This window comes from Rhinoderma darwinii, chromosome 7 (genome assembly GCF_050947455.1).
Source record: "Rhinoderma darwinii isolate aRhiDar2 chromosome 7, aRhiDar2.hap1, whole genome shotgun sequence".
NCBI classification, from domain to species: domain Eukaryota; kingdom Metazoa; phylum Chordata; class Amphibia; order Anura; family Rhinodermatidae; genus Rhinoderma; species Rhinoderma darwinii.
Window position 1 is genome coordinate 12,024,197 of NC_134693.1, and position 15,942 is coordinate 12,040,138.

General features: G+C 46.8%; 1 protein-coding gene across 1 annotated transcript in view; it reads left to right on the forward strand.

The window, feature by feature from the left end:
* The first annotated feature begins 863 nt into the window (after window positions 1-863).
* CACHD1 (cache domain containing 1) overlaps window positions 864-15,942 on the forward strand; it is a 125,931-nt gene continuing 110,852 nt past the window's right edge. Inside the window, exon 1 of the mRNA XM_075832761.1 lies at window positions 864-1,227. Within this exon, the coding sequence (XP_075688876.1) occupies window positions 1,054-1,227 (174 nt within the window). The 5' untranslated portion in view covers window positions 864-1,053. The remainder of the gene's footprint in view (window positions 1,228-15,942) is intronic.

Consider the following 15,942-nt stretch of genomic DNA (forward strand, 5'->3'; position numbering starts at 1 on the left):
CTCTTTATCGCTGCCCCCTCCTCACTATGTCCTGTACCCCCTTATTATTACTGTGCTCTGTGTCCCCCTCTTTATCGCTGCCCCCTCCTCACTATGTCCTGTACCCCCTTATTATTACTGTGCTCTGTGTCCCCCTCTTTATCGCTGCCCCCTCCTCACTATGTCCTGTACCCCCTTATTATTACTGTGCCCTGTGTCCCCCTCTTTATCGCTGCCCCCTCCTCACTATGTCCTGTACCCCCTTATTATTACTGTGCCCTGTGTCCCCCTCTTTATCGCTGCCCCCTCCTCACTATGTCCCCCTTATTATTACGGTGCCCTGTGTCCCCCTCTTTATCGCTGCCCCCTCCTCACTATATCCTGTACCCCCTTATTATTACTGTGCCCTGTGTCCCCCTCTTTATCGCTGCCCCCTCCTCACTATGTCCTGTACCCCCTTATTATTACTGTGCCCTGTGTCCCCCTCTTTATCGCTGCCCCCTCCTCACTATGTCCCCCTTATTATTACGGTGCCCTGTGTCCCCCTCTTTATCGCTGCCCCCTCCTCACTATGTCCTGTACCCCCTTATTATTACTGTGCCCTGTGTCCCCCTCTTTATCGCTGCCCCCTCCTCACTATGTCCCCCTTATTATTACGGTGCCCTGTGTCCCCCTCTTTATCGCTGCCCCTCCTCACTATGTCCTGTACCCCCTTATTATTACTGTGCCCTGTGTCCCCCTCTTTATCGCTGCCCATGTACAGTCCCGGCTGTAGTCCCCTTGTTTGCCGCCAGGGGGCAGCATTTCTCCCGGCTCCAGTCCTTCCTCCTCCTCAGTGTCGTGCCGTGATTTCCCCGCCCCCTCCCTCCGCCTGTGCTCACACTTTCTCCGGGACTCCTGCAGATCTGGTCCGTGATCGGCGCCCGGGATACCGCCTGTGACTTCCCTGTTTCCCCGCACGGTTCCCGGAGCCTCCGAGGCGCCGATGTCTCTTCCAGGTTCCCGGCCGTCGCCGCTGGGAACTTTTGGCTGAGAGCGCACAAAAGTTTGGAGCAGCCCCGGGGAGCACGGAGAATGGGGCCGGGGGGGAGCGCGGCTCGCTGCCTGCTTATCCTCTGTACTGTGGCTGCCTCTCTCTGGACACCTGCCCGGCCGGAGCCCGACGTCTCCATCCTGGACGAGGCGCAGCTGCTGGCCGCTCACATGAGGAGACTGGCGGCGGAGGAGCTGGGGGTCCGCACCATGCAGGTAACGGGGGCACCGGGTGTAGATGGGAGAGGGGGGCACCGGTTTGTAGATGGGAGAGGGGGGCACCAGGTGTAGATGGGAGAGGGGGGCACCGGGTGTAGATGGGAGAGGGGGGCACCAAGCGTAGATGGGAGAGGGGGGCACCAAGCGTAGATGGGAGAGGGGGGCACCGGGTGTAGATGGGGGTAAGGGGCATCGGGCGTAGATGGGAGAGGGGGGCACCGGGCGTAGATGGGAGAGGGGGGCACCGGGCGTAGATGGGAGAGGGGGGCACCGGGCGTAGATGGGAGAGGGGGGCACCGGGCGTAGATGGGAGAGGGGGGCACCGGGCGTAGATGGGAGAGGGGGGCTCCGGGCGTAGATGGGGAGAGGGGGGAACCGGGCGTAGATGGGGAGAGGGGGGCACCGGGCGTAGATGGGGAGAGGGGTGCACCGGGCGTAGATGGGAGAGGGGGGCACCGGGCGTAGATGGGAGAGGGGCGCACCGGGCGTAGATGGGAGAGGGGGGCACCGGGTGTAGATGGGGGTAAGGGGCTCCGGGCGTAGATGGGAGAGGGGGGCACCGGGCGTAGATGGGGAGAGGGGTGCACCGGGCGTAGATGGGGAGAGGGGTGCACCGGGCGTAGATGGGGAGAGGGGTGCACCGGGCGTAGATGGGAGAGGGGGGCACCGGGCGTAGATGGGAGAGGGGCGCACCGGGCGTAGATGGGAGAGGGGCGCACCGGGCGTAGATGGGAGAGGGGCGCACCGGGCGTAGATGGGAGAGGGGCGCACCGGGCGTAGATGGGAGAGGGGCGCACCGGGCGTAGATGGGAGAGGGGGCACCGGGTGTAGATGGGGAGAGGGGGGCACCGGGTGTAGATGGGGGTAAGGGGCACCACGCGTAGATGGGAGAGGGGGGCACCGGGTGTAGATGGGGGTAAGGGGCACCGGGCGTAGATGGGAGAGGGGGGCACCGGGTGTAGATGGGGGTAAGGGGCACCACGCGTAGATGGGAGAGGGGGGCACCACGCGTAGATGGGAGAGGGGGGCACCACGCGTAGATGGGAGAGGGGGGCACCACGCGTAGATGGGAGAGGGGGGCACCACGCGTAGATGGGAGAGGGGGGCACCACGCGTAGATGGGAGAGGGGGGCACCACGCGTAGATGGGAGAGGGGGGCACCACGCGTAGATGGGAGAGGGGGGCACCACGCGTAGATGGGAGAGGGGGGCACCGGGCGTAGATGGGAGAGGGGGGCACCGGGCGTAGATGGGGAGAGGGGGGCACCGGGCGTAGATGGGGAGAGGGGGGCACCGGGCGTAGATGGGAGAGGGGGCACCGGGCGTAGATGGGAGAAGGGGGCACCGGGCGTAGATGGGGGGTAAGGGGCACCGGGCGTAGATGGGGGTAAGGGGCACCGGGTGGAGAGGGGGCAGCGGGTGCAGATGGGGAGAGGGGCGCACCGGGTCGGGTGTAGATGGGAGAGGGGGGCACCGGGTGTAGATGGGAGAGGGGGGCATCGGGTGTAGGAGGGAGTGCGGAGCGCCGGGTGTACATGGGACACTGGGTGTAACATTGAGGTAGAGGGAATCGGGTGTAGGTGAGTGGGGGGCATCGGGGATGTACATTGGGGGGGCATCGGGTGTAGATGGGGGTGATGGGCACCTGGTATGAACTGTTGTATATGGGGCCACAAGGCTTATAGACTGAGCAGCTGGGTATATATTTAGAGGGGCACATTGTGTGTATATGTAGAGGGGCACATTGTGTGTATATGAGGGGTATATGTAGAGGGGCACAGGATATATATATTGCATAGGTGGCATCTATTGAGGGGCACAGAGTATTTATGGGGGGCTTTTTGCTGGCTTCTGCCCCCTGCTGATACGTTCTATCGTCTGTTGTGATTTTGGGGGGCACTTATTTATGGTCTTCCTATATCTGGAGTTTGTTCACCCCACGGGTAACTGATCTGTCTGATACGACCGATCCTGCGTTCTCATCACGATAAACGCTGCGTCCGTGAGATCCAGACGATCGGATACAATCGACTGAAATGTTTACGAAAATCTTAAGCCCTTGTGAAATGCGATGACGCGGGAAGGCGGCTTCGTGGTGCGTTCTGTAGTGCGACAGCGACATTACAACTTGGGATACACGACTTTGTGCGACATCAACAACTTGCGTGCGACTAGATTTTAAGATGCGTTTTAGGTTTTGCGGCATCTAAAAGAAAAGAGAAATCGCTGACTAGTCGCAGTCGCGCGCTACGTACATGAAGTTTCTGCCGGGAGTCGCGTCCAGCTTGCGATCCCTGATCTTTTCTGGGACTGTCCCGTGTCGTAACGCGACCTCATTCACAATCATTTCTTGCGAGGTTGCGTTTCAATCTTCAAGTTTCTTTGCAGCAATAACCTGCAGCTGCAACTTTGGATGACGGTCACCTGATGCCGCTATAAATGGCCGCCATAGGGATAATGGCGTTATATGCCGGGTGATGGGGAACGTCTAATAACCCCCAAAAATCTAATTTTCGAAAACTTCAAGGAAATTGATCCGATCGTTTTAGTTTCACAGACGCAATGATCGTAGCCACGGTCCTATCGTTTGCCACGTGGGGGGGGTCTATTTTTGAGTGACCCCCCCAAGCATGAATTATTACTGGTTTATTCTATTTGTCATGTGAGCGAATTGTGGAATAACCGTTGTGACGTGCCGCAGGTCGAGATTTTCGGTCTCATCCATTTGTCTGACAAATATGTTGGGGGTGGGAACGGGTGTTACAACAGAGCATGCCCACAACACTTGCCCTGCCTCCCAGGGGGAGGGGGGTGTTTATTATTATTATTATTATTATTATTATTATACAATGTAGCAATGCAACATGTGGTCCCCCAGCTGCTGTGAAATTAAAACTCCTAGATTGTCCAGGCATGCTAGGAGTTGTAGTGATGCATCAGCTGGAGAGATATTATGGCTGCAAGGGCATGCTGGGAGTTGTAGTGACACAGCAGTTGTGGTGTTGGGGCATGCTGGGACTTGTAGTGACACAGCAGTTGTGGTGTTGGGGCATGCTGGGAGTTGTAGTGACACAGCAGTTGTGGTGTTGGGGCATGCTAGGGGTTGTAATACAGCAGCTGGAGAGCCACAGATTGTGGTTGTCAGCGCATGCTGGGAGTTGTAGTGACACCGCAGGTTGCCGTTGGCTGCAGTACCAGATGCTGTTTTTGGCTGCCTGTGTCCTGTACATTACTCTGCATTGTCTGTGGATTGTGTTTTTTTCATTTTTATTTCTGCTTTGTCACATACATGATTTATTATTTGAAACATTTGGACAAAAATAAAAGCTGGCAGCCTCCCCCACATAAATCCCAGCGCTTCGTACTCCGCTCTGGATCCAGGTTACATGACGCTTTTGGGCTGCACTTGTCTGACCTGATGAAATATTCTGTTTCTTTCCCACATCTGCTCCATATTACACTTTATCTGTAACACATCGCACTGGCGGAAAGAGATGGAAGTGAAAGAGATTTAAAGATCAAAGGCGAGTGCAGCAGCCGAGGAAAATAACCGCGGATATTCACATTGTGCATTCTAGTCTGTGGATTCTGCAGCCGCTGGTTACTTATAAATATACATCGTGTCTATCTATCTATCTATCTATCTCATATCTATCTATCTATCTCATATCTATCTATCTATCTATCTATCTATCTATCTATCTATCTATCTATCTATCTATCTATCTATCTATCTATCTATCTATCTATCTATCTATCTCATATCTATCTATCTATCTATCTATCTATCTATCTCATATCTATCTCATATCTATCTATCTATCTATCTATCTATCTATCTATCTCATATCTATCTCATATCTATCTATCTATCTATCTATCTATCTATCTATCTATCTATCTATCTATCTATCTATCTATCTATCTATCTATCTATCTATCTATCTATCTCATATCTATCTATCTATCTATCTATCTATCTATCTATCTATCTATCTATCTCATATCTATCTATCTATCTATCTATCTATCTATCTATCTATCTATCTATCTATCTCATATCTATCTATCTATCTCATATCTATCTATCTATCTATCTGTCTGTCTGTCTATCTATCTCATATCTATCTATCTCATATCTATCTATCTATCTCCTATCTATCTGTCTGTCTGTCTATCTATCTCATATCTATCTATCTCATATCTATCTATCTCCTATCTGTCTGTCTGTCTATCTATCTCATATCTATCTATCTCATATCTATCTCATATCTATCTATCTCATATCTATCTATCTCATGTCTATCTATCTCATGTCTATCTATCTCATGTCTATCTATCTCATGTCTATCTATCTCATGTCTATCTATCTCATGTCTATCTATCTCATGTCTATCTATCTCATATCTATCTATCTATCTATCTCTATCATTTTTCTGTCTCATAAGAGATATAAATAGAGGGATGTGGCCGATATACGACATACATAGAGACATATGATGAAGATCTCTGGATATTCACATAGAACTAGTTATTTTCAGCCATTACATAATCCCCGGTTATTATATGTTCAGTGATGGATATCCAGCTTGTTATAAGATATAATATCCATTCATTCCTGTCCTCAGTCTTCACCTTTACATCTTATTTACTCACAGCATAAAATACAAGTAAAATGAAAGGGACGGGATATAAAACTGAAGTCAATTAAGTATTAAAGGCTTTGGAGATTAGCACAGGCATGCATCTCTGCGCGCCAGCAGGGGGTCGCCCCCAAATGGCCTTTTATCTTTGAAAGTGGTCGCTCTCCTGCCTCTTCACACCCCCCTGGTGCTGACCGCCCCCTGCCATCGGCCTTTGTCCAGCAAACAAAATATACCCCCCCCCCCCCACCTTGGCCTGTTGTCTGCAGCAAAGATGGAAGTAAAGTGAATGGGGGAAGAATGTGTGAAATGTTCCTTTATTTTGTGTTTTTGGGAATGTTCTGGATAATTTGTAATCTGAGATTGATACATTGTAGCTTAGATTTTTTTGTAAATGTTGGTTATGGGCGACGTCTGGTCACGGGTTTGTGGTCCCCTGTATGTGGGTGATCTGACTTGGACCGGTGTCCTGAATAATTGAAGTCGCCCGGAAAAGTTTCACGTGAGACGCGAGGATTGTCCGGGAATATTGCGTAGTGATGCCGCCGAATAATCCGACGTATAAACAATCGACACTGGACTTTTCTGAGGCTAAAGCTCATCGTAGGCGAAAGTATAATTCAGCAGATCCGACCGGACTTGGCGATAACTGAGCGAAAACAACCCTCAATGGAAATCTCTTCTAGGTTGGGAGATTTTTTGCCCGCGCTTTTGGTCATATCGCTAATTTTACAGCGAATTTTTTTTTTTTAAACGGTGTAAAAAAATATCGTCTTTGTTACAATGTGTCATCGTCCAGCTTTTCTAGGAATGGATAAAACTAAGAAAAAGCTCTTGCCCATGAGTTGTGGTAAAATAGTCGGGATTACCGCGACTTCGCCGCAACCTCAGGGTTTCCCTGTAACTGTCGGATTTTTGGAGATGTTCACAAGCTTTATTACGACTTTTGTACCCTAGGGAAGCATTGAGGGTGCACAACGGGTTTCCCCGCAATTTAACTTGAACTTGCACATAACACCATGGAGCCCTAGCCTAAAAGGTTTTTCCAGTTTATATTTATTATTTTTAGGCCCCGTTCACACTGAGTATTTTGCAGGCAGAAAAAAAAATCTGCTTCTGAAGTCCTTCAGGAATTTTGTGGCAGATTTTGAACAGCCGGCGCTTTTTTTTGCCCGCGACAACAATGCTGTGAAAAATGCTCATAACCGAGTGTCGTGGGTTTGTTCTGCTTCTCATTGCTTTCAATGGGAGGTCAGAGGCGGAAGCCGCGGCAAGAAGGGACATGCCGCTTTTTTGGCCGAAAGCCATCCGGAAAAAAGAAACTCCTCCGCCTCACATTAAAATCAATGGATCCTGATTTAAGCTGTTTTTAGGTGCATATTCCGGCGTGATTTCCTCGTCCAAGTAAGCGCCAGAAAACGCTGTGTGAACTGACTCTTACAGCTTTCTGGGATTTTCACCCCTTCTTTCAGGCAAAACTGCTCGAACTCCTCCTAGTTACGTGGGTTGTGTTGGTGTCCAGTGTCTTCAAGTCATGAGACAGATTCTCTATTGGATCCATGTCATGACTAAGGTTTCGCTTACGCGTTTCGGATAAACATCCTGTGTTCCTTGGTAATGTCGGGGATGTTTTAAATGTTGAAATAAAGAAGCAAAGATCTTCTACATTGCCGTGGATTCGTATCTCTAGAATTTCTCCCTCAATCCCTACATGCGTTTTTTAAGTTGTTTTTTTTTACCTCTCCCTTCAACAGGCATAGGAAAAAATCGCGACCGGTTTTTGTCAGAAAACGCGTCTCCGATTGATTTCAGTGGAGTTTTTGAGGCGGAAAACGCCTCAAGATAGGGCTTGTGGCTTCTTTTTCCCGCAAGCATTTTTTTTCCTGCTCTCGGAAACAAAAACACCACCTCCCATTGAAATCAATTGTGTGAACAGGGTCTTACACTTTGGAATATTTTTTCACGTACATTACATCACGTTTAAAATCAATTTTAATTCCGGGTTGTGATGCAACAAAACAGGAAAAACACCAAGGAGGTGAATACTTTTGCAAGGCACTGCATATCAGAAAGTTGTAATAAGTTTCCTTATGTACCGGCCTGACGCGCGTTTCCACAATCCTCTTTTATTGCGTTCACTAGCAGCAAGTTCTGTTGAGGGGTTCACGTCGTTTTACAGCTGTATGTGTTGTAGCTATAGAGGAAAACATCCCATCCTAATGGTAAAAGCCGTCACATTGACCCACATTGACCCACGACAGGATTTCTTGATGTTTCCCAGCATAGAGCCTCCTTAAAGAGACTCTGTCACCACATTATAAGTGCCCTGTCTCCTATATAATGTGATCGGCGCTATAATGTAGGTGACAGCAGTGCTTTTTATTTTAAAAAACGATCTATTTTCACCACTTTATTAGCGATTTTAGATTTATGCTAATGAGTTGCTTAATGCCCAAGTGGACGTGTTTTTACTTTAGACCAAGTGGGTGTTGTACAGAGGAGTGTATGACGCTGACCAATCAGTGACCAATCAGCGTCATGCACTTCTCTCCATTCATTTACTCAGCGCATAGTGATCCTGCTAGATCCTTATGTGCTGTCTTATATTAACACATTAACGATACTGAAGTGTTTAGACAGTGAATAGACATTCCACGGGATGTCTATTCACAATCTGCACTTCGTTACTCTGTCTGTGTTAGTTACAGCAGGGGAAGCGTAATCTCATGAGATTACGCGGTAAATGACAGGTTACGAGATTACGCTTCCCCTGCTGTAACTACCACAGACACAGTAACGAAGTGCAGATTGTGAATAGACATCCCGTGGAATGTATATTCACTGTCTAAACACTTCAGTATCGTTAATGTGTTAGTATAAGACAGCACATAAGGATCTAGCAGGATCACTATGCGCTGAGTAAATGAATGGAAAAAAGTGCATGATGCTGATTGGTCACTGATTGGTCCGCGTCATACACTCCCCTGTACAACGCCCACTTGGTCTAAAGTGAAAACACGCCCACTTGGGCATTAAGCAACTCATTAGCATAAATCTAAAATCGTTAATAAAGTGGTGAAAATAGATTGTTTTTTTAAATAAAAATCATTACCGTCACCTACATTACAGCGCCCATCTCCTTATATAGGAGACAGGGCACTTATAATGTGGTGACAGAGCCTCCTTAAAGGGACCCGGCTGCGCACTGCTATGGGGACAGCCATATTGTTTGCAGCAGCAGATTCACCAGTTTGGAGCCGTCTTCCAGTTTATTTTACGTAAAGGACTTGGATAATGGTTTTGGAAGTAGTTGATGATCTGAAAATACGAGTTTATCCGGTGATTAGAGGCGTCTTTTTATAATGTTTATATTGTTAACGTTTCTACCCTCCAGGTATTTATACAGAGCGGCGATAAGTTTCCACACCGTAATATGGTATTAGTAATGAATGAAAGGAAAAAATGTGGCCCTAAATCCCTGTTTTTTTTGTTTTAGTCCTCGGTCAGAACCCCGACAAATTCAGACATGTCCTAGATCAGGTGGACTTCTGTATGACCCTTCTCTACTTTGTGGGGGAAGGGATTTGCAAATTTCTGTGGGTTCCACAAAATAATGCTTCAGATACAGTCCAAGGTGGTTTTAGGGGGGGGGGGCAGGACTCAGTAATTGCTCAGGGCCCCCAAGGACTGGACCTTTTGGAGCAATTTAAGAGTAAACCATACGTCACTGTCCTGGACCACCAAGGAATTCACCATTAACTCCTTCGCTATTTAGGCTTTGTATGGCGGTATTTTTTTTGGACACTGATTTGCGGTTTTATTTTTTGTGCACTGAATGGCGTTGTGGTTATTATATTATATAATAGTATTGTTTAGATTCTGTATTGGGGTATTATAAGGCATTTTATGGCAGTGTTATGTGGGCACTATATGGTAGTATTTGGGCATTGTATGGAGATATTTGGGCACTGAATGGCGGCGTGGTCATTATATAATAGTATTGTTTGGATACTGTTGGGGTATTATAAGGCATTGTTTGGCAGTGTTATATGGGCACTATGGTAGTATTTGGGCATTGTATGGGGGTATTATTTGGGCACTGAGTGGCAGTATGATGTGTGTACTATATGGTTGCATTATTTAGATATTGTATGGCAGGTTTATGTGGGCACTATATGGTAGTATTTGGATACTGTATTGGAGGGATTATTTGGGCACTGAGTGGCATTGTTATATACGCATTGTATGGATGTATTGTGTGGTATAAAGTACATATGTATCTGTTTTATATTTTGAAATTACGAGAACTGTCTAATAGACTCGACTCATTGTCCTGGGTCACATTTCCTTGATACTGTCATGTAAATGAGCCCGTCATTGTTAATTAATATCCTGTTCAGTTTAAAGGGATATACCCAACCTAAACATGTGTAAATGTCTGATCGCTCTGGAACCAACACCGATCTTCAAAAAGGGGGTTCCCCTGAACCCCATCCTGCCTGGCAAGGTGGCCGCATCCGAGCGGAAAATGTAGAGATGGTGGCGCGTCTCTCTCTCTGATTCCTATGGAAACGGAAATATCCCTATAAATTGTCTTTTTCGTCTGACTGGCCCATGAATGTGTTTGTTTTTGGGAAACGCTCCATCCTAGTAGACCACGTCCTCATGACAGTAGTTACTCCCCATCCCCCCAGCGCAGACGACGGGCAGTAACTGGTATTTCTTACCGGTCGTTACACCAGGGTAACAATGACTGGACGTGTTTCTCGTGCAGATACTGAACATTGTATTAATAATCCAGTGCCGTTCGAGTCATGTGAGGAACACGATTGTCTGCTGGGCGCACTCCAAACACAACACTCCCTGGAGGGACTCTGTGAAAGCAAAAGACTGTTGCCGAATTTTTTTTATGTCTAATTCCACTTGGACATTTTTTAGTTTCATATAACAAAAAAAAAAAAAAAATATATAATAAAAAAAAATTTAAAAAATGTTTTTGAATGGGCTCCAAGTGGAAACGCAGTTCAAACGAGCGCCGCTTAGGAGACGGAATTAGAATTTTTAATTAGGCTTTGAGTTCCGTCTTCAAAGTACGAGACATCATTAGTGATGTAAGTCTGACTGCATTAGCCAAGAGTGACATTTTCACTTCAAACGCTCTCGTGCAGCTGTCCTGTGTAGATAAAAGTTGCGCCAGCGCTCTGCGGCAAGGTTGGATTGGCGGGTAATTAGCTGTCCTCTTTCACACACGGCTGTATTCTGCCGGCTCCTCGCAGAAATCATAGCTAGTCAGGGTGAATTATTAACAGACGAAAATCCAAATATGTCAGAGTCATTTTGTCTCTTAAGCTGCGCTGGGACTGATAAGCTGACGGTTTAGAAATCTGTGCGAACGCAATGGACTAAATGGTTGTACCGGTTCATATCCAGTAATAAAAATAAACCCTGTATCGAGTGGAGAAACGTTTGACTACAAATAAATGGAAAAAAAAAACATCCAGCATTTGATTTTATATATATAATGTGTGTTTTTTTTTGTTAAAGGATAAGGGGCTGCCAGTCATAACTAGCGCCGCTGATCTCCAAACTGAATTTATCGGATGAAAAACCAGTTTGCATAGAGAGGCACATGGGGTTCCTATTATTCTGTGTTATAGAGCCGGTGTGTCTCCATAGGGTACCGTATTCTCCCCTAGACTCCATGCTTATCGGATCTTTGTTCCTCTGACAGGAGGCAGTACCCTCAAGATAAGTGGTGCCAAGTGTGTTTGGCAGCTGCTTATCTCAATCCGGGATGTGAATTGTTTTATATTCGTGGCTGAAAATCAAATCGAAAAATCAATACTTATCTATCCCCCGGCGATCCATCGCTGTCGCTCCGGCGGCCGTGCCGGTGGTGGTTTACGTGGACGTAGAATATGGCCGCTGCAGCCAATCGGAGGGCTCAGCAGTCATATGGTGTATTTCTGGCAATATGCCAGAGCTGCGATTCATCACCAGTAAACTCCGCTGAGCCTTCTGATTGGCTGCGGGGGTGACAGACTACGTGCATGTAAACAACCACCGGGACTGGCGCCGGGCCGACAGCACTGGATCGCCGTGGGCAAGGATAGTTAAGTATTGCTTTTTTGGTTTATTTATTTATTTTCCAGACCCTAATAAAAAAAAAATCACATCCCGAATAACGGCTTTAACCCCCCCAAACCTATTGGAAATAACCTGCGTTGATGAGCAGTTCATGGACCCCCAACCAGTGTTCTCTTCAGACGCTCTTTGACATGCCAGAAATAAAGGTGGAGTTCTCCTTTAAATATGCAAAGTTTCCTATTTGCTTTTTGATCTGTGCTCTTCAGCCATGGCTTATTTTTTTTATTATTACTTAAAACCACTCGGACCTTCAAAAAAATTACAACTTCTTTTGAATTGTTTTTTTTAAAAAGTAATTCAAGATACATTGATTCCCCTCTAAACTAACAGAGCCCCCCTCCAATTCACTGGGGGTAGAGGTATATTGAGCAGTCATGTAATGCAACCCCCGAGCTGCGGAAAAGCGCTAAACATGGCCGACAGCACATTCTCCAGTGTGCAACGCAAATGTCATCCAGATGTTTTATCATCATGGTTTAGGTTTCCGTCACTCCTAATTATACCGGATTCCAGGGCCGCTCTATGTGCTGATTTTTTTTCACCCCTCCTCATTCTTGATGGGGTTCTGGTTTTTCTCACCACTTCTGTAGTAGAAACCGGTTTTGGTTTTGTACAGTGATTAAAGTGCTCGTCCCACCAAAGCCACCGCTGCCCAATCACAACGAACGTCGACCACAATAGATCCTGAGGCCGCGTTTAGACGTGAAGGTTTTTCACTCGGACGATCAACTATCTGATTATTTATTATTTATTTATTAGGTCTGTATGACTTTGGCTGTTTTGATTATTCTGGACTCGTCAAATTTTTTTTTTTTTTTTTTTTAAATGAATATGAAAAAAAATTTGAAAAAAAATTGCAAAAATATTCACACCCATAAATGTATTGCTCTGCAATTTATTTGTCGGGTGATTTATAACTTGTACTCACACTGGATGCTAAATTGTCCTTTTTAAGTGCAGTTTGAGGGGAAATTTCTCCTTAACAAAAAATAGAAAATAAATATATTTTTGTCGTCCTCTTTTGTCAATGTGTTTAAAGGGGTTTTCTGGGATTTAAACACTCGTTTTGGGATCACAATGACAAACTTTGCAATACATTTACCAAATCTTCTCCGGTCCCCCGCTGGTTTTGTGCCCCCCCCCCCCCCCTGCTCCTGCGCGCTGACGTGACCTCCCTAGTGACATGTCAGGTGTACTGCAGTTTGATATTTTGCAATTTTGAGCCCAGATTAAGAGATATTTTTATCGGAGCCTCCAGCGCGGATGTGATCAGATCCGTAGACACTTTTTGTCTTGCTTTAAACCAATTTTTATCAGAAAAATTTTGGCAAATTTTTTGGAACATTTTTTATTCATGCCCGATAAGCCACGCCCCCTTTTTGAGACACTTTTCAAAACCTCCTGAGATGCATAACGTGTCTAAAAGACAATAAATCTGCCGCAAGGCATGCACACCAGCTTTTTGGGCACAAATTGAGCCAGAATTCTGCCGCATATAGTCTGGGAAATCTCCCCGATTGGATTTCACCTTTTTCGATGGATACGGTGAAATCCGCTGCAAATCTGCAACAAAATCAGATGCAGGTTTTGTAATGAATTTACGCCACTACTGAACATACCGTAACCCAGCTTTCCCAGAAACAGATCTAACCAAGAAACCACGAACATGACCGAAGAGAGCGACTATAGTGTAAGGAGATGCATAGAAGTCCTGTAAATTCTCCGAGAGGTATACAGCCTCCGCCATAACCCCCTCCCCAGTCAGGAGATACCAGGAGCCGGTTTGCACTGAATACCCCCCCCCCCCCCCCCCACATATTGAATGTGTGCACTTTATTAGGTTGCGTTTAATAGGCACGCCGTCCAAATGAAAGAATGCTTTGTTGCTGTGAAAGAGCCGATGAGCCATTGTGCGGCGCTGGAGCTCTCGCTTGTGTGTGACGGAGACGAGGGGGACGTATAGGTTTCAGGCTGAATGGAGGATAATGGTGGGAGCCGGGCCGCTGGTGGGGGCAGAAGAGGCGACTTGGAATGCGCACAACATTGTTATTGGCGGCTCTACAAGAACTCACCATTTGTAAAGTTCTCATTCTCTGCACCACCAGCTGAGGCTTTGCATAAGTAAGCAGGACGGTGCCGCGCTCCGAAACTCATCACCCGGTGGGCAACCAGACTAGCCCACATTTTCTTTCTCAAGAACAGGAGTGTGTGCCAGATTTATTGTATGTGTATTTTTATTTTTGATCAGTTGCCCCCTCAAAAATGTCATAGGCTTAGATACAGGTTCTCAGTGGACAGTGTCACACATGATAGGATTAGATACAGGTTCTCAGCAGACAGACAGCAGACAGTATCACACATGATAGGATTAGATACAGGTTCTCAGCGAACAGTGTTACACATGATAGGCTTAGATATAGCTACTCAGCGGACAGATAGGGGTAGATACATTGAATCAACAGGCAGTATCAGATGATAGGATTAGATACACTGGCTCAGCAGACAGTATCACATGGTAGGATTAGATACACTGGCTCAGCAGGCAGTATCACACATGATAGGATTAGATACACTGGCTCAGCAGACAGTATCACACATGATGGGATTAGATGCACTGGCTCAGCAGGCAGTATCACACATGATAGGATTAGATGCACTGGCTCAGCAGGCAGTATCACACATGATAGGATTAGATACACTGGCTCAGCAGACAGTATCACACATGATAGGATTGGATGCACTGGCTCAGCAGACCATATCACACATGATAGGATTAGATACACTGGCTCAGCAGACAGTATCACACATGATAGGATTAGATACACTGGCTCAGCAGACAGTATCACGCATGATAGGATTAGATACATGGCTTAGCAGGCAGTATCACACATGATAGGATTAGATACACTGACTCAGCAGACAGTGTCACATGGTAAGCTTAGATACACTGGCTCAGCAGACTGCATCACACATGATAGGCTTAGATACACTGGCTCAGCATTCTACATCACGCATGATGGGCTTAGATACAATGGCTCAGCAGGCAGTATCACACATGATAGGATTAGATACACTTGCTCAGCAGGCAGTGTCACACATGATAGGATTGGATGCACTGGCTCAGCAGACCGTATCACACATGATAGAATTGGATGCACTGGCTCAGCAGACCGTATCACACATGATAGGATTAGATACACTGGCTCAGCAGACAGTATCACACATGATAGGATTAGATGCACTGGCTCAGCAGACAGTATCACACATGATAGGATTAGATGCACTGGCTCAGCAGACAGTATCACACATGATAGGATTGGATACACAGCTCAGCAGGCAGTATCACACATGATAGGATTAGATACATGGCTCAGCAGGCAGTATCACACATGATAGGATTAGATACAGGGCTCAGCAGACAGTATCGCACATGATAGGATTAGATACACTGGCTCAGCAGACAGTGTCACATGGTAGGCTTAGATACACTGGCTCAGCAGACTGCATCACACATGATAGGCTTAGATACACTGGCTCAGCAGACTACATCACGCATGATGGGCTTAGATACAATGGCTCAGCAGGCAGTATCACACATGATAGGCTTAGAGATTGCGGCCCAACGGAAAGTGTCACACATGATCGGCTTAGATATGTTGGCCCAGCTGATCGTATCACACGAGCCCCTTCAAAGCAGCTGACCGGCGGGGGTGCCGGGAGTTGTATCCCGACCAATCGGATATTGATGGTCTATCCTTAGGATAGGCCATCAATTTTTGGGGATGGGACAACCCCTTTAAATATGAATTTCTCAGTGGGACACATCTAGAAGAAGACTACAGTCTCCTGTCACCCGATAATCTTGTATTCAGATGGGGACTTAAATGTGCTAGGAATTTGAGCATTGGGTCCTGGACAATTGA